The 21,625-nt window shown below is 46.8% G+C and overlaps 2 protein-coding genes across 2 annotated transcripts; both read left to right on the forward strand.

Annotated features, from left to right (window-relative positions):
* Nucleotides 1–169: 169 nt before the first annotated feature.
* On the forward strand, nucleotides 170–11,973 carry LOC134013049 (coiled-coil domain-containing protein 18-like). Its single transcript, XM_062452789.1, has 24 exons — nucleotides 170–430; nucleotides 689–798; nucleotides 942–1,070; nucleotides 1,192–1,288; nucleotides 1,578–1,699; nucleotides 2,119–2,407; nucleotides 2,509–2,584; nucleotides 2,702–2,919; nucleotides 3,055–3,165; nucleotides 3,264–3,395; nucleotides 3,509–3,643; nucleotides 3,931–4,008; nucleotides 4,129–4,245; nucleotides 4,413–4,580; nucleotides 5,024–5,166; nucleotides 6,337–6,536; nucleotides 7,065–7,278; nucleotides 9,066–9,180; nucleotides 9,295–9,411; nucleotides 9,619–9,687; nucleotides 10,775–10,915; nucleotides 11,069–11,206; nucleotides 11,380–11,592; nucleotides 11,687–11,973. The coding sequence occupies exons 1-24, from the start codon at nucleotides 284–286 to the stop codon at nucleotides 11,963–11,965; spliced, it is 3,558 nt and encodes a 1,185-aa protein (XP_062308773.1). The 5' UTR covers nucleotides 170–283; the 3' UTR covers nucleotides 11,966–11,973.
* Nucleotides 11,974–14,105: 2,132 nt separating this feature from the next.
* On the forward strand, nucleotides 14,106–21,470 carry scinla (scinderin like a). The gene is made up of 17 exons (XM_062452395.1): nucleotides 14,106–14,257; nucleotides 15,457–15,641; nucleotides 15,777–15,931; nucleotides 16,696–16,857; nucleotides 16,979–17,128; nucleotides 17,501–17,584; nucleotides 17,744–17,876; nucleotides 18,066–18,154; nucleotides 18,286–18,501; nucleotides 18,629–18,762; nucleotides 19,030–19,120; nucleotides 19,309–19,479; nucleotides 19,579–19,753; nucleotides 19,926–20,041; nucleotides 20,444–20,521; nucleotides 20,694–20,754; nucleotides 20,856–21,470. Exons 2-17 carry the CDS (start codon nucleotides 15,461–15,463, stop codon nucleotides 21,014–21,016), a joined length of 2,157 nt encoding a protein of 718 aa, XP_062308379.1. The 5' UTR covers nucleotides 14,106–14,257; nucleotides 15,457–15,460; the 3' UTR covers nucleotides 21,017–21,470.
* The last annotated feature ends 155 nt before the right edge of the window (nucleotides 21,471–21,625 follow it).

Below are 21,625 nucleotides of genomic sequence, written 5' to 3' on the forward strand. Positions count from 1 at the left end.
CAAATTAATCGTCATGACTCAACATAACCCTCATCTTGATAAAAGGATGGCGGAACGCAGGCTATGTAGCAGTGCAACACAACTTATTATGGTGAGGAAAGAATGCTTCGCTGTATCCTGAACAGTAGAGTTAATTGAACTAGGCTACCTAATTTACAACACCTGGGGCATTTATTTTTTGGATTACCCCCATGCTCATTCTCGTTGTATTACTATTGAAAAAGCTTGAAGTGTTTAAGTGTGGAAATCTTTTTAGTCTGCTCCTCCTGTTCATCATTTATCAATGAGGGAACTAGAGGCCAAAAACTCACAGCTCAGGAGAAGATTAAGCTCAGTGGAGGAAGAGAATGCCTCTCTGGTCACGGAAAACAAACAACTGATTACTGAGCTGGAAGCAGCACATCTCGAACTTGCCAGCTCCAAAACCAAAGTACAACCCGCATGTCTACCCACACCTCAAACAGTTTTCAAACCTGTTCTCAATACTTTCCCCATAGTCACATTGTCAATCTTTGCAATATGCTGCATATATTCACATATTGACCTACAGACTGTAGTTCACTGTAGACTGTTTCTGTTTACCAACCAAGGTCTATGTCATTAAATATAAAATGGTTGATTGCAGACAGTTTATGGAGGTTTAATTGACACACATCCCCAAACATTGCATCTCTCTTCATTTGGAAAGGTACTGGTTCTAGGTTCCACTGTGGGGTCAAGGTCGTCATGTGTGTCCCAGATGAAAGACGAAATAGAGAGTCTTGAGGCTGAGGTTGAGGCCCAAGTCCAAGCACTCAGGTAAGATTTGGTGGAAGATGGAAGTTTGTCAGCTCAGTTTGGCATTGGGCAGGTAAGGAAAGGTAAGGTTTTCCATTTCTATTTGGTTGAACATAGAAATGGTCTATTAGAAAACTGTGATAGTTGCACTTCCAATCTCCAAGGGATACGGAGAAGAAGCTAGAAGAGACTCGAGCAGATCTGGAGATGAGGTGCAGACTTGTTGACAAACTGAAAGAAGAGTTAACAGTGGTAAGAGTTGAATTGGAAGACAGAACAGACCTGGAGAAAAGGTAATGTCTTGCAATTATAGACCTATTATAAAATGTATCACATCCACAATTGATCACTGTGAAGCACTCTGTTTGTGTTTTGGTCTCGTCTACAAAAGTGACCCCTCTTTCACCCCCAAAGAGCTGAACAGCAAAGAAATGATGCTATCATTGATGCTGAAAGGCAGTCATCTGCACTCCAGGGGTTCAAGGAAGATGTGGCAGATAAACTGAAAAAGGTAAAAGACGAATGCATTTTCAGCTTTATCGTTTTTGTAAATTAGGTAGTCAGGTGGCTGAGCGGTTAGGGACCCGGCCGTGCCAATGACGTTGTGCCCTTGGGCAAGGCACTTTACCCTACTTGCCTCGGGGGAAATGTCTCTTACTGTAAGTCGCTCTGGATAAGAGCGTCTGCTAAATGACTAAATGTAAAATGTAAATGTAAATTGGTCCGAGTCAGCGTTTCCTTTTTGTCTTTTTGTTGGTTTGTTTGTATCAGCAGTTATCTAAACGGACACTGTTTTGTAGGTGTTGGAAAGTGAAAGCAAATTGAAGGAGGCTCTTGTTCGATGTGATAAAGATCGTGAGTCATGGGAGAAGAAGTGCTCTCATCTTGAACAAAAGAAGGACAACATGAGTCTGCTGATGGGGTAGGTAGCCAGGGCATTTTTTTTTTTACACAACAATACTGAACGATTGTAGGCACAAAATCTGCTGCTTCAAATAATACCATTTATAAGACACCCCCATGAAATACAGAGTTACTTAGGAGTATAGCCTAAGGAGTAAACAGGGAGTCAGGTGTCTGAGCGGTTAGGGAAGCGGGCTAGTAATCAGAAGGTTGCCAGTTCGATTCCCGGCTGTGCAAAATTACGTTGTGTCCTTGGGCAAGGCACTTCACCCTACTTGCTTCGGGGGGTATGTCCCGTACTTACTGTAAGTCGCTCTGGATAAGAGTGTCTGCTAAATGACTAAATGTAAATGTATAGCCTTAAATGATGGATACTGCTGTGATAAGCAAACCTTAAGGTATAAAAGGGTGTAAAAAATATTAAATTTACTTAATTAGCCAGTTGAAGGAGGACTTGGATAAAATGAAGGCGGCGAGTGAGGAGATGGACACCCTGCGCTTGCAACTGAAAGAGGCGTCCAGCAAGAGCGGGTTGCTGGAGAGGAGGCTGAGTGAGATGGAGGTGGCTAAGAAAGATCTAGAAGAGTTGAGGACGGAGAACAGGGGCCTGCAGAAGCTCAACCGCAGCCAGGAGAACATGCTGGAGCAGAGTCAGAGAGGGGTCCAACAGACCAAAGCTGAACTGGCTAGCCTAGAGGCCATCATCTGCTCGCTGCATCTCAGAGAGGTGAAGTGACAAGTAGAACTCCTCGCCCCATGTTGAGGGGTTATACGTTCACCTGGTGTATGTCATAGCCCTCCATAGGTGACTGTGTGGTTTTGTTGCAGGGCGGAGGAGGAGCATTGTGTGCCAATCCATGTCTTCTTCCCAGGGTATCTTCCGATCATCTTAATCTCAAACCAGGTGATATTGTGTAGTCCAGCACAGCACACTGTAAATCACTGTGTTGAAAGGGACTCGTTTCTAGTTCCTGTGTGTGCTTGCGTGTGTGTGTGTGTGTGTGTGTTCATGGTGTCACAGGGGAGCAGTACCAACGTCTCCTGCCTGTGCTCCGTGTCATGGAGCAGGAGAAAAGCAGACAGGCAGCCGTGGCTTCCGGACTTCAGGAGAATCTGAGTCAGGCTCAAGAAGAGACGCGCGTCCTGCAAAGCGACGTGACCCAGCAAGACCAGCAGCTCCGGAAACTCCACGCCGAGCTCCAGGACAGGACGTCGGACATCGCACAGCTGGAGATGGAAGTGAGGACACACTCGATATACGTCACTCTCGCACCGGCAAGCAGGCTGAGAGGTTCCTTGCCATGTTATTTTGAAATCGGGAGTTGAAATAGAACTGTATTTCGGAGCGTTTTCAGCGAATCTTTCGCTTCGCAGTTAAAGAGGAAGAGCTCTCTCCTGGAGGCTACCGAGAAGCAACTAGAGGCGAAGGAAACCGCGGTCTTGCATGCCGTGGAGAGGAATACGGATCTCGAGCACAACCTGCTGGTGAGTTTGAGAAGCGCAGGAGACACCTCGGACACACGCGTCACGGGGTCGCGACGGCATCCGTCACGCACATTGATCTTTGCTTGTGTATGTCGTAGGAAAAGAGCACCAGCACGCGAGAGTTTAAAAACACTCTGGAAAAAAAGACGAGGGACTTGCAGGAGGCACTAGAAGAATCCCAGAGGATAAGCACAGACAAATGTTGGGAGCAGGAGGATAAAATAACAAAAGTAGGTTTGGTGTGTGTTCGATGCCTTCATTTTCATGTTTATTCAGACTATTCAATTATTGACCCAGTGTCACCATTTTGACAGAAATGCTAATGTTGCCTGTCCAAATATAGTTGCAGTTTTCCCTGGACCAGAAACAGGCTCAGCTAGCGAAGCTGGAGAACGACTACTCCTCAGCGCAACGGGAGAAAGAAGAGTACCTTCAGAAAGCTGACAGACTTCAGACTTCTCTCAGCAAGCTCACACAAGTCCGCTGCGCACACACACACACACACACACACACACATACACAATTGACCTTGCTGTACCCTTGTCTTATTGTCCAGCTTGTCCTAGTTATTCAGCTCGAAGGCCTTGTCATGTGCCTGTTCTACATTGACACAGTCCTTTTCATACACTATTGGCCATACTGTATATGCCGCAATGGCCTATTTTGAAATTCCCCAATGGACTCAGTCACTGGACTTGTTTGAAAAACTGTTTGTATGTTCAGTCCTGACTAATACACTAACCGTTCAGTTTTGTTACATTTTAGGAAATCGAGATGAAAGCCATACAAGACCAGGAGGACTTGCTATCTCTTAAATCTCAGGGAACACAGTCCACTACCAAAGTCAGTCTCTTGTCAAGGCATTGTACACAACACAGCACACATGGCAATGATTTGAGTCCCTCAAAATCGAAGAAAAGAGGCCTGGTATGTATTCAGGTTGACTTATTTGTCTCGGCCTAGGTGAGGTTTTTGGAGTCAGCTCTGTCGACATGCCAAGAGGAGTTAAACGGCTGCATGGAGCAGATTCGGGGAGCCAAGAACCGGTATGACAGAGAGCTGGAAACGAAAACCAAAGAGGTAGAATGTGAAGACCACAGCAATTTTGCTCCGCTTCTCTAAAGCTTGATCGCACAATGGATCCAATTGGGAGGGAGTTGCCTGATGTGGGTGGGACAATACACCAGAGTTCATCTGAAAACCCCTTACAAACAATGGCCTTCGTGTGCGATTCCTTTTGTGTCCAGTTGGAGGCGCTGCAGGTGGAGGTGAGGAACAGTTCCAATCAGTTCCAGAACTCCAATGAGCAGGTCCATCAGCTTCAACACCAAATCCAGAGGCAGCAATCCACGCAGCAGCAAAGTGCCTCTAAAATCTCTGAACTTGAGGACAGCCAATCGCAGTTACTAGAACAGGTACTGCCTGCCACATCAGATAGAGACCCCCCCCCACCATGGATTCTAGTAATGGATCTTTGTTTAATATCCGAGACGCAGAGAGCACTGCGAGTGTGCCTGTATCCTGGCAATCATCAGTTATTGTATTATGAAAACACAGCATGCTTTTGTAGGTTGTCCAGATACTGAACCCCCCCCCCCCCCCCCCCCCCACGGCAGAAGATTTGTTTTCATCCCTTCCACGTCCAGTTGTGCTTGTGTGTCTTATGATGGACAAGTTCCGATTGATAATGCCCTACTGCTCACAGCAACTAAAAGGACCGCTTGTTGAAATGCAAGTTCCGGCCCCTAAGTGGCGGTTTTACCTCTGGAATGTTGTTGACACGATACGATCTTATTATTCGATAGCTGGTACCAGTTAGTTCCTCGTGGTTTCGTGTTGGCTTGTCTCCCCTCTCAAGGTCTCCCACCTGCAGAGGACGCTGGAGAAAGAGAAGGCCAAAGCCTGCAGGGAGCTGAGGGACATGGAGGACCGAGCCCTGGAGGCCAGTCAGCTGGCAGAGAGGCGTGAGAAAGAGGCCCTCCAACTGTCCACCGATGTCAAGTGAGTGGCATTTCCTCTGCTGCACTCTGTTCCTCCCCTAGCGAACCCAATCACCATGCGGCACGTGGGCTTATATAGATCCACCGCCCGCCGCTTCCCTCAGTAACTCATTTATTCGTCAGAGAGCTGATGGGTAATAACTTGTAACGAATGTCAACGTTTTCCCCTTTTTCGCCACTCTATTGTGTTTTTCTAAAATACTGTTATACACAGTCACACTTAATTTGTGTTTTTTCTCGAGCAGCAAACACAAGTGGCCCAAAGCACAGGGCACATTGTGAACTTCTTGGTCCTTTTAGCCCTGCGCCCTCGAATGACTGTAGCCAGTGTCTCTCGAATCATGTGATGACAGCGGTGCACACTGTTCCATTGGAGCCCGAACGAATTCGAACCAAGTCAACATGTTTCTTATTCTGTACCTTGAGCACGTCTTTTATTTGAGCTCTCGGTTCTGGAGTTTCAACTCTGACAAGCCTGAGGCCATTCTTGAGGGGGAACATCGTTGTTATGGGGATATTTCATGTCCCTGTTACACAGACATTCTGCCCTGGAAACATCCAATAATAACATTGTAACTGGAGAATAGGACCTTGTTAGTGGCTAAAATAATAGCTTGTGAGGTTCTTGTGTCTGTCACATGTTTAGATTGAACATCCAAAGTAGAGGTTTATTGAGCGAGTAAAATATGCCCATTCTGATAGTACTTGGTACAGCAGGTTGCTGGACTGTGCTGAACTAGTGTAAAATGTCAATGAGCTCCAGGGTAGCAGGGCTGTCTCATGACTCGTCTGGTTGTAGTTATCTATCGTGAATTTGCCGGTCTTTCGGTGTCATGCGCCAGCCTTGTATAAAAGACCGAGCCTCTCAGTCAGTTCCACACATAACTGGGAATGGACATGTACCACACGCTGTAGCTCACTGGAGAGAATATTGTCCCTCCAGAGAACTTCCAAAGGGCACAGCAGGTTTACAGCATTCCAGGTCGCATTCTCAGCCGTCGCCGTCCAAATCTAGCGTCGAAGCGGCGTACTCGGAGCCGACGTCGAAGCGTTAGCGAAACGGACGGTGTTCAGTGAAGCCGGCTGACCGCTGTCGTGGGTTCAGCTCCGCTGCGTCGAGGACCCCGAGCGTGCGTTGAGATCAGTTTTTTTCTTCTTCTTGGTCCCGCAGGCAGTTGACAGGAGACATGAACAGGTTTCGCGGCGAGCTGACCGAGAAGGAGCAGGAGCTCTTGAAGATCCGCCGGGACAGCGACACCAAGGCCTGCGAGCTGGCCAAGATGGAGAAGATGCTGCAGGAGACCAAGGGCCTGCTGGACAAGAAGAGCGAGAGCAGCGCCGAGAGCACGCCCAGCGGAACCGACAACATGGGTCTGTATCCCCTTCTCGCAGTCAGCCCGTCTGTGCCCTGAACGCTCCCCTCCCACCGTCCACCGCGTTCACTGTCGTGGGAGAATTCACGTTTGTTACCCTCGTGTAGGACTTTTCACTGTAAGAAAACGATAAACATAAAGAACCTTTGTGTTCCTCTGATCGTGATTAGATCTCAAGCTCTCGGTGTCATTTAAGCAGGTCAGTTCGGCAGTTTTTGAGGCTGTCTTGCTAGGGCTCGGAGCCATGTTGGGCAAATATGAGTCTTATATCTCAGATGAAAGCTCTCAGTGAGATCCTGTCAGTGCCGAAAGGGACACAACAAAAATCACGACCCGGAGGTTGTAATAACAAATTAAATGAAAGGCGTAACAGTAAAAGGTGAGGCTATGGCCGATATTTATTCGAGCTCCCCTGGAAAATACATAACACGCTTAGCAACCCTTTGGCTCCTAACCCCCCTCATGTATCTTCCTGACCTTGTGAGTGACCGGCTGTGATCTTGTTCCCGGGGGGGCCGGGGGCCAGTGGAGGACCTGGAGGAGAGGGTGCGCTGCAGCCGGCGCGACCGGAGGAACTCCCTCCACCACACGCAGATGCTGGAGAGCCAGATGAAGACGGTGCGGGGCGAGCTGGTGGACACCCTGGACCACCTCCAGGAGCTCCGCAACGTGCTGCGCCGCTCCCAGCAGAAGGCCGAGGAGCGCAAAGCCGCCATGGATAAACTGGCCGCGGGGCTCAGGTGAGCCTACGACCCCCATCCCATCCCCCCCTCAATTCCCTGCTGGGATTAGATGGCGCCCCGGCTCCCTTGTGCCCCACTAGTCACCCCACCAATCTACAGTGGATCTCTGTTGCGATCCTTCACATCCAGTTAAGCCGGGCTGAGGTCTGGCAATATGCCCAGCCAAACCCCCCCCTTTCTGGAAGGTTCTGGAAGGTCCGAGCTCAAAGCTGGTCCCCCTCACCCCTCCTCTCTTCCTCCTGGTCCCTGGGACTGTAATATGCAAAGCTTGGCAAACGCAACGCTGTATTTGAAGACTTTTACCTGTAGCGCACTCATGTTGCTGAAATATTATTGAAGAAATGACTGCGTTAGTGCGTGTATTTCCGATCATTGTCCTACACGATGAAAACAAACGATGTTCTTCTCTCGGTATACAGACATGGCTTTCACATCAATTTACAAGGCCTGATAATTGTTGTCGTGAACTTATGAGCTTGTCTTCCCAACAATGTCTTTTCTTGTTTATGTAAAAAAAAATAGACATATTTATATACATATTACATTTGCTCCAGTCCAAACATTTTGACAATAACATACAATCCCACAAGCCAAGGTATGGTAACTAACCCTAACTGTGATAGTCATGTCCCAGTCATGTCTGTGGTGATGACCTTTCATTCATTTACTCACGAAAATGATTTTCTAATGCCTGGCCCTTGTCTTCTTTCCCCGTCTAACTAGATCCGTGGAGTGATATAATCTAAACATGTGTCATAAGTGTAATCTCTTAGTTGTGTTCTTCGCAATCACCAAGAATTCTTCAACAGTTCAACAGGCTTATATGTTGTATGAAGTTCAGTAAGGCTTGTGTTTGTACTGTTTTCCCTCCTGGCTTTATGAAAAGAAAATATCGGTGTGATATTGATTTTTATTTGGAGAATTTTCCATGGTCATCCTAGAGATCAGGCCTTTTCATATTGTTTCATTAAACTGAGCAATGGTTGAGTCTTCCATGATCTTTGATGTTCTTCAGAAGCACCATTTCGATCGAAAGTCCTTCAGGAGCGAAGACATTAACGCCACACTTGTTGTGAATGGCTGACCCGATGACCACCACTCAACTTCCAGCTTGTCACACAGCACGTGACCTTTAGGTTCAAATTGAGACGTCGCCAAGACAACTGACTCAGCTGCCACAGCTATAGCCTGTGGTAAAAAAAATGATAATGAACTTTTGCGCTGTGCTCACATCTAAATGAGCTATTTCTATATTTGTCACCAGATGGATCAACACTCCTCTCTGTTCATGGTCAGTTCGATCGTTAATGTGTTTTGCACATCTCTCTCTTGAAGGGTATGAATAGATGTTATGTGTTTTCCGTCTGATGAGTCTGTGTGTTCAACCCCCACAGGGGGCAGTTGTGTTATTGTTCCCACTGGCGAATCAGCTGAGTTTCCTCTATGCGCTTCGAGCTCTGACTCTTTCCTGTGGCAAATGTGTGGTCAGACTAAATTAATCTCAAGAACACCATCACATGCTCTGAGCCTTTGGGCCATCAGCTGCTGTGCACAAGCCAATCTGTCAATGTGCTGAATGGCTAACAGCTTTGGCATAGCCCACGCTTTGCTTCGGAATAATGACACGTATGACAAAGTATTCATCGCATGTTCGTAACCAAACGATTTACCATGATGAGAAGGTATTACCATTACAAGTGTGATAGTAACTGACTTGGGTTCCTGTATGTGTTGTGTGCGTGTGTGTGTGTGTGTGTGTCTGTCTGTGAGAATTTTCCTGCCAGGGAGAGTCAGAAAGAGCTGGAACTGACTCGTAGGGAGCTGCAGAGAAAGCAACAGGAGGTTCATAACACGACCAGTAGAGAGACAAACAACGAGCTGCAGCAAAAATCACTACAGGTGCAACAGAGTAGCAGGAGACAAATAATCCAGTGCAAATAATGAAAGTTTCTCTGACAAAAGATGTTTCATATCAAAGAGCCCAAACTTCATTTGTTTGTCCACACCTTTAAGCTGGAACACCTAGCGGTCACGGTCGAGAACTATAAACAGGACCTCGAGCAGAAGCTAATTCTCCAACAGGGGGCGCTGGAGACCTCCCAAAGAGAGGCCCAGGAGAAGGCAACGCAGGTCAACTCTTCTCATCCACTTGCTAATTGGGGGGAGTCGGAGATATCCATAAGATCTGTCAGGGGACGACATTTTTATGGTTGCTTGTTTTTTATGGTTCAAAATGTTTTATGGCCACTTTAGCAATGCTTGAGGAATGGACCAAAAATAACATCTGATGTTGTTCAATGGTCAGATGAGCTTTTACGTTTTTTTTTTTAATGACAGATAGAGTTTCTGACTGAGAGGCTGGAGTTGATTAAGACCCAACTGCAATCGAAAGAGGATGTGCAACAGGTACTGTCATGAGTCGTCGGGACAACAGTGTATGAGACAAATGCACTTCATTCGTGTCGCATTTGTTGACCCGCCCGGAGATGTGGTCTTGCTCAAATCTTGTAACGTTTCACTATCCACACGGGGAATTAAGTGGATCTCAGTATGGAACAAATCACAGTACAGTGTGTAGTGACTTGTGCATGTGGTTTCTCTAACCAAAATTCTCTGGATGCATTATTTGTTTAATCAAGTTCGGCCACTTCACCTCTGCCACACCATCCAAACCCACTTTTGTTATTGTAACAAACTCTGCAAACTCTGCACCGGCATGTCCAGAGGAAGATGTTGTACAGAAGCTGTTGTTTGTGGTTTCACACAAGGGGGAATGTGTAAATGAATGTATGTGCCGGCCGCAATGACAGGCTGGTTACCCAACGCTGGATTCAAAATGACTCCACAACTTCACCACAGCTCGTCGCTCAAGCACACATACACACAATCTAAACCCTCTAATTTAATCAGTTCACTCACTTAAGTCTTCCATAATGACTACACATTGGGAGCTGATGTTGAAGCTTTGGGAGTGGGCATACAAGCTGTAAATCTCTACTAAACAACAGGTGGTACTTCTGGTGAGATGTTTGGTATGTCTTGGTTGCAGAATACAATACACTGTCAGAGAAATGATAGATTCCCTGGCCTTACAGCCGTAGATTGACAATAGAAGTCGGGGGGAAAAGTATTAACAGAACAATGGCCACTGTTATTCTCTTATAATTATCCTTCCGCTGTACACAAAACATGTATACATAAACAGAATCTTTGGGTAAGACTACATTCTTGCTTCGGATTCTATAAATGGGATTGTGACAGTGCCATATTGAGTCATGTTCCGTGTACGAAAACATGACTCATTGCTACCCGCAATGTTTTTGGGTTGTTTATGATCAGTGACCTATGCACTTTTTGTAAAGCTCACTCTTGGAAGTCGCTTTGGATAAAAGCGTCTGCTAAATGAATACATGTAAATGATAGTGTAGTAGTCACATATCTTGCAAATGATCAAAAACTTTGGGGGATATAGCTTTTCTGTTCTGGCCACCAGGAAGTCCTAGTTCAGAGCCAGCAGCTACGTTTGTGTAGGGAGAAGCTGCACCTGACCGGCCAGAGCCTGCAGGAGATGAGGAGTCGCTGTGAGAGCCTGGCCACACAGCTGGAGGAAAGCACCCAGTTTGGTCAGGAAACGGTTAGCGACGACGCGACACAAATCACAGCTAACCAAAAACACACGTGGAGACTATTTCCAATGGGTTCATACTTACAGCACGGTAACACGGTGAGTTGTTTGTGTGGTGGATCACGGTTCTCGTTTTGTTTCTGGTGGCGGGGGTCTGGTTAGGAGTTCCAGGCCAGGGATCTGAAGGAGACGCTGGCCAAGGTCATGGAGCAGGCCGCCCAGACAGAGATCAGGACACAGGCCACTGTGTCGGTCCTCAGGCAAGAACTGGACACAGTCAAAAGACTGCATCTGAATGAGGTAGTGCCTTGACGGTTACAACATTAATGCAATTCACCATTCCACAGATTCATCATTTTACTCAAACCCTGTACTGCTATTGGACTAACGTAGAGACAAAAGGTTGAGGGATTTGCTTGTAACAGTCTTTGGTTTGAAAGGAATCCACAGTTTTGGATTGGTTTGTGTTCTAGTTGTCCGCGCTCCAGGAGAGCCAGGTGGAGGTGCTCAAGGCTTCGGAGTGTGTCTCCAACACCCTCCGCTGCTCCCAGGACCAGCTGGCCTACGACCTGCAGCAGACGAGGGCGTGTCTGGAGGACTCCCAGGGCAACACCTCCGCCCTGCTGGCTGAACTGCAGGCTCGCGAGCGGCTGCTACAAAGCACCAACGAGACCTTGCTCATCAAGGTACGATCGCAGAGGGGTCTCCGGCCTCGCGGCACGTACCATAGCAAAGTGCTGGACCCATCAGGGTTATGTATGGGGATTTGTCTCGTCGTAGGAGTCGGAAGTCACTCGTCTGAAGGCCAAGATCTCCAGCCGGGAGAGAGCCTCTGAGCTCCACAGCATGGCAGTGCGCTCAGGCCTGGCCTCCGCAGGCCACGCCAGCGCTGGGAGCACCCCGTTACCCCCGCAGGGGAAGAACGACGACAACGCCTGGCTCTCCATCCAAGTGACGGACAAGCAAGGGGACCACGCCGACCAGCACACCACACCACTGTTCTGTAACGTGACGGACTGTTCCAGAGTGTGCATAAGTGCTGAATGTGCTCACGAATGAGTGCTCAATCTTTTTTTTTTTTTTACGACTGTAGATGACTATATTTCCGTTGATTTGATAGTAAAATTATTTTGGCAGTGAGTTCAGTTGGCCATCATTGTTCTCCTGAAGTCTTTATATTAGATATGCGTAGCTTCAAAAATGTGCATAGTTTACCAGTTAATCTGAGAGCCTTTATCTTTTTTATTTCCAAATAAATTATTAAATGCAATGGGCCAACATCTTTTTAAACAGTGTTGTTTATTCAGGAATTAAGACATCTCTTTATGTCCTGCTTTTTTGGTCTTCTTTTTCATTGGTTCAGACACCCAACTGGTCTGACCAACACCACTGTTTTTACAGATAGGATTATACTTCTAATGACCGACTTTGACCTACCATGAAACGTGGCAGATCCTTATGCCAGAGGCATTGCGTTACACCCGTGTATGACTCTACCAAAAGATCTGTGCTATATTGCTTTTTTTTCATGCAGCGGAAAGGGATGCTGCAGGAAATTAAAGCATTGAAGCATCTGCTGCCCATTTTGTCCTAATGCTTCTTCCAAATCTTCATGAGTCCTTGGAGTAGTGTTAGCTAGCATCGCAGAGACAGTGGAGTACTGACTGTTTTCATCTCCATGATGCTGTGGTACTATGACGGTACGTAGATTTATATGCAGTTTTCACCACTGCCAAAGTGGGGTGTTCCATAGTACATTTCCATCACATAAGGTTGCTAGGACTAGGAACTCCCCAACTTACAGTAAAATGTTGCAATGTGTTGAATCCCTATAATTATCATTGTTGCCCAGCCAGATTTCACAGTAGGCCTACGCAAGTTACACAACTTGAACATCCGATAAAATAACATTCAAGTCAGGGCAAGCGTCTGACACCAAACTGCGCTCTCGTTGGTGCTTGTGGATGTGTCTGAAGATGTCTTTGTGAACTGTGGTATGCCCGAGTAAACCAGCGTGTGCATACGCGCGCGCACAGATAACAATGGCGGAATGTGCTGATTGGGCTATTTGAAAGAAAGAGTGATGGACCCAACCCAAACCTGAGGCGACCGCTGAGGCTTAGTCACTCCAGGGTAAACACATGCCTTCCTTCCCTGTCATGTTGCCACGTGGGACACGAAAGTGGCCAAATATCCCAGCAGCTGACAGGCTAGTCCTACACAATAGCAGGCTGTCAGACCCACCCTTAAAACAAATAACTAAACAAGCCTACTCAAAATCCACAGCCCTCACACGTGATCTAATCAGCAGTTCAACAAACGGTACTTCATCTCAATTACAGTCCAGTGTTATGGTTTCTAATTTTCTCTATTTTGGTCCAAAACGACGTTTGCTCGTCGCTCCGCACAACCAAACTTGATTCACAGTTTAGGTTAATCCAAGGAGCCAAACTGATGTTTTTTTCACTCAAATGTTATTTCCCCATGCGTCGCTCTCTGAATGGGCAACATCTGTAATGTAAGTCATGTTACATAACATAAGACTGTCTTGCATATTCAATTTTAACTGTGTAGAGGACGGATCATGGTGGATTTCATGGGGAATATTAAAAATAAAGCTCGCTGGTTTTAGGTGCTGGTGTCTTGGCCATAGATTTGTGTCAGCTGCCAAGATGGGTCTGTTCTGCAGGTGGATTTGTAATATAACATTGTGGTAGATTGTGAAAAGGCGCCTGCACACTGGAGAAGTAATTTAAAAAAATACTGGGTGTGGATCCAACCAAACTCAGAATGTTGTCTTACCAGTTTAATAAATTAGTAGGGTGATTGTGTTTTTTGGAATCTGAAACTGTTCAACTTGCATACATTCTGGTATAGTGAGTTCTTAAAAAACGTCACCTTGGTCTCGTAGATCTGGAATGTCTTGCCATATTTCTCTCAGTGTTGACCCATAAATACTCACCCTGTCTCCTGCTGGAGCATCAGAAAAGTGGGACTCATTGTCCTGCCAAAACCGTGTCCATTAAGTTTTTGCATCTGGAAAAAGCTTCTGGGAGGAATACAGAAGAGCATATTTTCAATACTATCAGGGAATATTGTATAGGCTATTTAAATGGGGAGACGTCATTTTAATAGAGCTCTGAAAGAACCAATGAGCCTAATACAGAAAAATAACTTCAGAAAATATCATACCACAACCCGAGGTGTGGCCGTCGAGGCAACGCCTCTTCTTTAGGCTATATAACAGCTCCTTCCCATACAATGGTTTTGCAGAAGTGGACTACGTTTTGCAGCATCACTTTTCTCTTCAACGCCTATCTCTTTGCACAGAAACCGCAGCGTGCCAATCAGGTAGGTTTAAGATGAATTCAAATGCATTTAGATAGTCTTTTTAAACATGGTTGTCTGTGAAGCCAAATGTATTGCACTGTTTGTGGTAGGCTACCTGTGAATTATAAATATTGACATTCACGATCGTCGTATAGTCACCTTATTTTTAACTTTGATGAATGAAAAAGTTGTTTATTTAGATTGGTAATGACTGAGAAGGCCTACAATTAAAGTAGAATAGATCATTACGAAGCTGTCAGAATTGACAAACGCAGTCTGGAGACGTTTGAAAAGGTTTGGTTGTCGACTATTCTGTTCGTGCATTCTGTGAAAGTTACGATCAGATTCTACAATACTATAAATCATCTATGGATGAAATAGACTACATGAACAATCTCTCTCCTCTCATCTCTCCCTCGTCCTGAGCGAATGTGATTTAGATGTCTGCGCTCAAGGAAGTAGGCACCGGATCATGAATCATGCCACTTCTGCGTAGATCTCCGCCCTTAGCACAGCATTTGTAGCCGTGGGTGCTGTGGGAAAGGTGTGTCTATGACAGAAGGAATTACTTTTTATCTGAACACAATTGAGACTGACCAATGTTAGACATGGGTAGTTCAATGGCTTTTATCTAGATAACAAAAAAAACAAGAATACACCCATCATTTATTTTTCCATTAACAAAACAAACACACCTGGGTTGTGCAAACAGTAGGTTACACAATGAATATGAGCAATATGAGCTCTCTCCTAATTTAATCAAGTATACTGTGAGAATAAATCCTCACATTAATATATTATTGCTTGTATGTATTGAAGATTGCCCTTTAATACTACAGAGGCTTTAAAAAAAAGTTAGGTATGATTCTATTCTGTGTGTGTCACCTTTAGTGTCACCAAGGGGTGAAAATTACTGGAGGCTTCTTAAAATGTTCACAAACTTGTCCATGGTAATTTTCTGTTGCATCATTTGGAAATGTATAAAGTGATATCATTTAGTTAATATAATGTTATTATGAAGTGAATTCATGATACACTAACTCAGTAAGCAAGGTATTAAAATATAGGTTTAATATCACAACAGTAATAACACGGTAATCTGATATTCATCATGAATTCCCCCAAATGTATATTCCTTCCCAAAGATCCCCCCCTCCCAATGTTTCCACCTCTAAACCTTTTGAATTTTGCAACAATAGTCATCTTCCTATTGTCCCCAGAACCATGGTGTCCCACAAAGAGTTCCAGACTGCAGGCAAGGAGCCGGGTCTGCAGGTGTGGCGGGTGGAGAAGATGGACCTGAAGCCTGTTCCTAAACAGCTCCATGGAAACTTCTTCACCGGGGATGCCTATATTGTGCTGTACACCACTCCTGCCCCCTCCTACAACATCCACATGTGGCTAGGTGAGAGACAAACGGTTCCCCTCAAATGTCAACCGTTTCTACTCCATGTCGAGTTCAAAAGAGGATGTGATGGTTCATTCTTTCAGGGTTCTCCTGTGTTTTAGTGGTGTCACCCCTCATTTCTCCTCATTTTAGGCAGTGAGAGCTCCCAGGATGAGATGGGAGCTGCCGCCATCTTTACCACCCAGCTGGATGACTTTCTGGGCGGTGCGCCGGTTCAGTTTCGTGAAATCCAGGACAACGAGTCTCTCACCTTCCTGGGTTACTTCAAGTCTGGCGTCAAGTACCAGGTGGGACATTGAACATGCACACGTCCGTTTATTGCGTTGTTATCACTGATAACTTATCACTTTTTTGATAAGACCTCAATATTCTCTGCTTTCCTGACCCAAGTGCTTCTGACCAAATTCAGAAGCACTTTTCATGTCCTTTTAGCAGCACACTGCTGTTTTTCAAACATAACGACCACCGAGTAAAAGTTGAGGTGAAAGGAATGTGACATAGCAGTCAATACATATTAGGATTAGTATAAGTACTGTATCAATTACACATATTTGAAACACCCACATGTATAGGGAAGCTGCAGACATTCTAAATGCTATTTTGAGGACTTAAGTATTTGTATCTGAGTTTCCTGCTCCTTGCTCCAGTGTTTCCATGGAGTGTTGCCATGGAGGCATGGAAATGGCAGCCAGGCTAGGAGTGAGGACACATCTGGGTCTAATTCAAAACACCAAAGACTGAAAATCATGCAAACAGTCATAGGCCTCTGAATACGGAAGTAGTTACTCATTGAAAACGTTAAAACAGTCCTTTCTTGTTGTAGATGCTGAATCTAATTTGGTTTGTTTAAACCTGTTCTTCGTCATCCTCAGGATATTTAAATACACCAGTAAAATATGCAGTACTTGAATAGCTTTAATGGCAAACATTTTTCTCATATAATATATAGGGGCGTGTATATAGCCCACAAACGAATACGTGTAAATATGCTTTCCATGTTCCTAATGGTTTTTGAGTGTACATGACTTGAGTCACCTTGCCACCTTCTCAGAAAGGAGGAGTAGCCTCTGGCTTCCAGCACGTGGTGACCAACGACATGAACGTCAAGCGCTTGCTGCAAGTCAAGGGCCGCCGAGCAATCAGAGCCACGGAGGTTGCCATGTCCTGGGCCAGCTTCAACCAGGGAGACTGCTTCATCATCGACCTGGGCAAGGTGGGCAAAACCGGACGGAGGCCGTTCGACGAAAACACAACGATGCATTGTCGATTTGCCGAGAATGTATCGTAAAACAAAAACGTATCAAAATCTCTCTCGTCACCGTGCGTCCTCCTAGGACATCTACCAATGGTGTGGCAGCGAGTGCAACCGCTTTGAGCGCTTGAAGGCAGCTCAGGTGGCCATCGATATCCGTGACAACGAGAGGAACGGCCGTGCCAAGCTGCAGATGATTGAGGAAGGAGACGAGCCACAGGCCGTCACAGATGTGAGTCACGTCGCCAGCGCTTCCTGTCGAACAGGATACAGATATTGGGAGGTGTCCAAAGGTTTCCATTGACGTTGAGGCTTTGTTGACATAGCACCAATGAATGCCAGGGAAAACGACATGTCCTGCACTAAGGCCTAATCAACAGCATAACTACCGCATGCGCTTGTCTTTTACGTTCGAGTACAGAAACAAGCTTGTTTAATCTTTATCTTAACAGTTACTAATCCTGGTATTATGCTACGATGAAGGCCTTGCAAGAGGAGAGGAATAGGATTATTTCCAGTCTTGATATTTGGAAAGTGCTGCAGTGGATTAACTGTCTTGTGTCCCACACTCAAGAAAATGCTGGAATAAACATGTCGGTTTTAGGCTCTCGGACCCAAGCCCAACATCCCTGCCGGAAGTTCCGACGACGAAACTGACCGAGGCAGCAAACAAGGATCCCTCTACATGGTCAGCATTCTCCTACCATCACACACCGTACACAAACAAATACTGTTAGGATCTTTCAAGACCTTGCATCAGATCAATGTAGGAAAAACATCTAAGCACACTATTAGGTAGGACTGCTTTCTGTGTATCCTGTGTGCCATCATCAATCTGCTGGTGTAGATCTCGGATGCTGCCGGCTCTTTGAAGTCATCACTGGTGGCCCAGGCCAGTCCCTTCAGACAGGAAATGCTGTCGCCTAGCGAATGCTATATCCTGGATAACGGAATGGACAGCAAGATCTTTGTATGGAAAGGTATCAAACGGCAACTCCTCCATTCCCCCCCCCCCCCCCCCCACCCCAGCCACGTGTAATACACAGCAAATACATCTTAATTTATCGCCATAACTATCTTCATTTGGATGCATCCAAGAGGTGTCTTGTCGATTTGATGTTAGTTCCGTAACCTTTTCGGTGTAACCGTGACACCATTCATAACCACAGGACCAAGTGCCAGTGAAGCGGAACGCAAAGCTGCCATGAAGGCTGCCGACCAGTTCATCAAAGAGAAGAACTACCCAAGGCTGACCCAGGTAAGCTACCGCACATCAACCCACCCAACCCAACCTACTCCATCCCATGCCCACCCTCCTCATCCCCACCTACCAAACCTGCATCTGCACCAGGAACGCATCGAGTCTGTATCTCTCTGGTCCCTTCGCAGATCCAGGTCATGCCAGCAGGGGCCGAGACGACCCTATTCAAGCAGTTCTTCTCCAACTGGAGGGACAAGGACCAGACCACCGGCCCCGGGCGGGCCTACACCGTCGGCCGTATCGCCAGCGTGAAGCAGGTCCCATTCGACGTGTCCAGCCTGCACGGCAACAAGGCCATGGCGGCCCAGCACAACATGGTGGACGACGGCTCCGGAAGCATTCAGGTACGTCGTCCTGCTTCAGGAGGGCTGACTTTCCATACCACAAAGGATGGGAATGGATTTTCGGGGAGGGAATGCGAGAGATGAAACTATATGGGTCCTGAGAGCAGCTGTCGGCTGGTGTCCGCAGGTCTGGCGTATCGAGGGGGGCGATAAGGTCCCAGTGGATCCCTCCAACTACGGCCAGTTCTTCGGAGGGGACTGTTACCTGGTGCTGTACACCTACCGCCAGGGAAGCAAGGAGAAGCACATCATTTATACCTGGTGAGTGTTCCCCAGGTAACCACTAGAGGGAGGCCTGATCACTGGAGCTGGAGACGACGACTCCTCCGTACTGTTCTGAAACGAGTAAACATGTTTGTCCGTCTCCCGCTCCTGCGATTGCAGTCGAGGAAGCAAATGCACACATACGAGTGCGGGAAAAAATCGAATTGTTTCCTCATTGGTGTTGTAAGCTTCCCCTCTTAAGAGTTTCCTAACTTGGTAACATGGATGGTTAAAGTTGTGAGGTGTCCGGTTTGATTTCCACAGGCAAGGCCTGAAATGTACCCAGGACGAGCTGGCTGCCTCTGCCTTCCTCACTGTCCAACTGGATGACTCCATGGGAGGCATGCCTGTCCAGGTGACGCAACACACTTCCTTCCTGTCAGACCAGGCCGAGTCTGAAATCTTTATTGACGCACTCAAAATACGACATTGACCGTCCGCACAAGATTTTCTTTGCGGTGAACAAAAACTTGACGAAAAGGGGCTTGACAATGGCTTGAGAAAAGGAATTTATAAGTGTGTGTGTGTGTGTGTGTGACGCAGGTCCGTGTGACCCAGGGCCAGGAGCCGGCCCATCTCATGAGTCTGTTCAAGGGGAAGCCCATGATCATCCACTTGGGCGGAACATCCCGGAAGGGCGGGCAAAGCCGCGTGGCCGCGACGCGCCTCTTCCACATCCGTCAGAGCTCCACCAGAGCCACGAGGGCCGTGGAGGTCAGCCACACACTTCGAATCTATATCTGTCGTACGTCCGTCCAAGTGGAACAAACTGATGGTGATGAAACATCCATGGCGTTCCCTGATGTGGTTTAGGTGGAGCCTACCGCAGCCTCCCTGAACACCAATGACGTGTTTGCCCTGAAGTCCCCTCAGTCTACCTTCCTCTGGAGAGGTATGGGGGCCAGCGAAGAGGAGATGACCGCCGCCAAATATGTCGCCAACTTCCTAGGAGGGAGCGCCACTGAGGTGTTGGAGGGCAAAGAACCTGGTGAGGGCCCCACCCAAACACACACACACACACACACCCACTCTGCCTCCATCTCCAAAGACTTCTCCTCCACTGCTTTTGTCGCATCGAGAGCACTGATTGACGTCGTCCAGGTTTTCCGTGGTAGAAACCACAGACGTGTCTCATGTTTTTGTGCTCCGCTGTTCCTCAGCGGGGCTCTGGTCTGCCTTGGGTGGGAAGAAGGAATATCAGACTTCCAAGAGTCTCCAGAAGACGGTGAAGCCCCCTCGCCTGTTTGGCTGCTCCAACAAGATCGGCAGGCTCGTAGTAAGTATACTGGCACTCGTGGTCGGAGGAAATATTGGAGGAGGGTCCTCTGTGGTTGGGGCACAGTAAGGTCACAAAGACCTATTTTACAACACTGTGTGGTTGTTGTAACTCCCCCCCCCCCCCATCCATGTCTCCTCTCTGTCTCTCTCTCTGTCTCTCTCTCTTGTCTCTCTCTCTGTCTCTCTCTCTTTCTCTCTTCTCTCTCTCTCTTTGTCTCTCTTTGTCTCTCTTTGTCTCTCTCTCTCTCTTTGTCTCTCTTCTCTCTCTCTCTCTCTCTCTCTCTCTCTCTCTCTCTCTCTCTCTCTCTCTCTCTCTCTCTCTCTCTCTCTCTCTCTCTCTCTCTCTTTCTCTCTTCTCTGTCTCTCTTTGTCTCTCTCTCTCTCCCTCTCTCTGTCCCAGGCTGAGGAGGTGCCTGGGGATATCGCTCAGTCGGACTTGGCAACCGACGACGTCATGCTCCTGGACACCTGGGATCAGGTAAGCTCTTTGGGCGACCGATTGAGAGTTATATTGTCGTGATCCACATGTCTCGAGGAAAGGAACCAATCACGGGGCTAAGTCCCCTGGCTTCTGTTGTTTCAAATATCGAAATCCCTTGAGGGGTTGGGGGGGATCATCCATTCTCTTTTTCTGTCTCTGCCTCCGCCAGGTCTTCATCTGGATCGGCAGAGAGGCCAATGAGGTGGAGAGGACTGGATCAGCAAAAATTGGTACGGTCTCAATTTCAAACAGGCACGCTGCCACGACACATAAAAGCCCCCTGGATAAACGTGTCGGCTGTAGTTCACGTTCAATTTTCCTCTCCTTCCAGCCAGCGACTACGTGGGCTCCGACCCCTCTGGGCGGCGCAATATTCCCATCGCCACCATCAAGCAGGGCGCTGAGCCTCCCACCTTCACCGGTTGGTTCCAGGCCTGGGATGCCAACATGTGGGACACAGACCCTCTGGAGCGCATCCGGGCCCGCTTCTAAGAAGCCACACGCACAGTCGCTCCCTACACGCAAGGCTTCACCGCATAATCCATGTATTCCTGAACTTAAACCAGCAAGGCAAAGACATCAGCAAGCAAATAATGGTTATAACACAGCTTCAGTCGGGCATATGAGCAGTATAGTGACGAAAGGCTATGTATTGAACATATGTTGCAATATATATTGTTTACTGATTGTAAAACAAGATTTTTAAACATAGGTAAACATAGATATGTCTTCTTTATAAACCAAAGTGCCATTGATCTCATTCAGAAGTACAAAAGGGCATAGCAAAATATATTAGGCCGACTTTTTCTGTCAAATGTGAATGTGGTCTTAAGGATTTAGATTCTAAAACGTTTTATACAAATGTAAAACTGACCTTTCTTACTTTCATGGAATAGAAGTTTACTTTGATATTGTGACTAATAAAGTTTTCACTTTCAAAGAAAAACCTTGTCCTTTGCTATCATGTTGCTTGCATTCTTGAAAGACACCTTTCATTGCATGCACTGCAATGAAAATCGCAAATCGATGGTCAATACAGATCAAATACAATCTCAGACAGCCGTTCATTGTTCCTCAGCCGGAGCTGAGTTTCTCCGCGAC

The sequence above is a fragment of the Osmerus eperlanus genome, chromosome 26 (genome assembly GCF_963692335.1).
Source record: "Osmerus eperlanus chromosome 26, fOsmEpe2.1, whole genome shotgun sequence".
NCBI classification, from domain to species: domain Eukaryota; kingdom Metazoa; phylum Chordata; class Actinopteri; order Osmeriformes; family Osmeridae; genus Osmerus; species Osmerus eperlanus.

Excerpts from the sequence above, each read along its gene's own strand:
- LOC134013049 (XM_062452789.1), top strand. The coding sequence starts at position 284 with ATGAGGGAACTAGAGGCCAAAAACTCACAGCTCAGGAGAAGATTAAGC. Across the intron at positions 6,537-7,064 it reads CAGCGGAACCGACAACATGG|TGGAGGACCTGGAGGAGAGG; the intron begins GTCTGTATCCCC and ends GCCGGGGGCCAG. Across the intron at positions 10,916-11,068 it reads CCCAGTTTGGTCAGGAAACG|GAGTTCCAGGCCAGGGATCT; the intron begins GTTAGCGACGAC and ends GGGTCTGGTTAG.
- scinla (XM_062452395.1), top strand. The coding sequence starts at position 15,461 with ATGGTGTCCCACAAAGAGTTCCAGACTGCAGGCAAGGAGCCGGGTCTG. Across the intron at positions 17,585-17,743 it reads AACAAGGATCCCTCTACATG|ATCTCGGATGCTGCCGGCTC; the intron begins GTCAGCATTCTC and ends CTGCTGGTGTAG. Across the intron at positions 20,042-20,443 it reads ACAAGATCGGCAGGCTCGTA|GCTGAGGAGGTGCCTGGGGA; the intron begins GTAAGTATACTG and ends TCTCTGTCCCAG.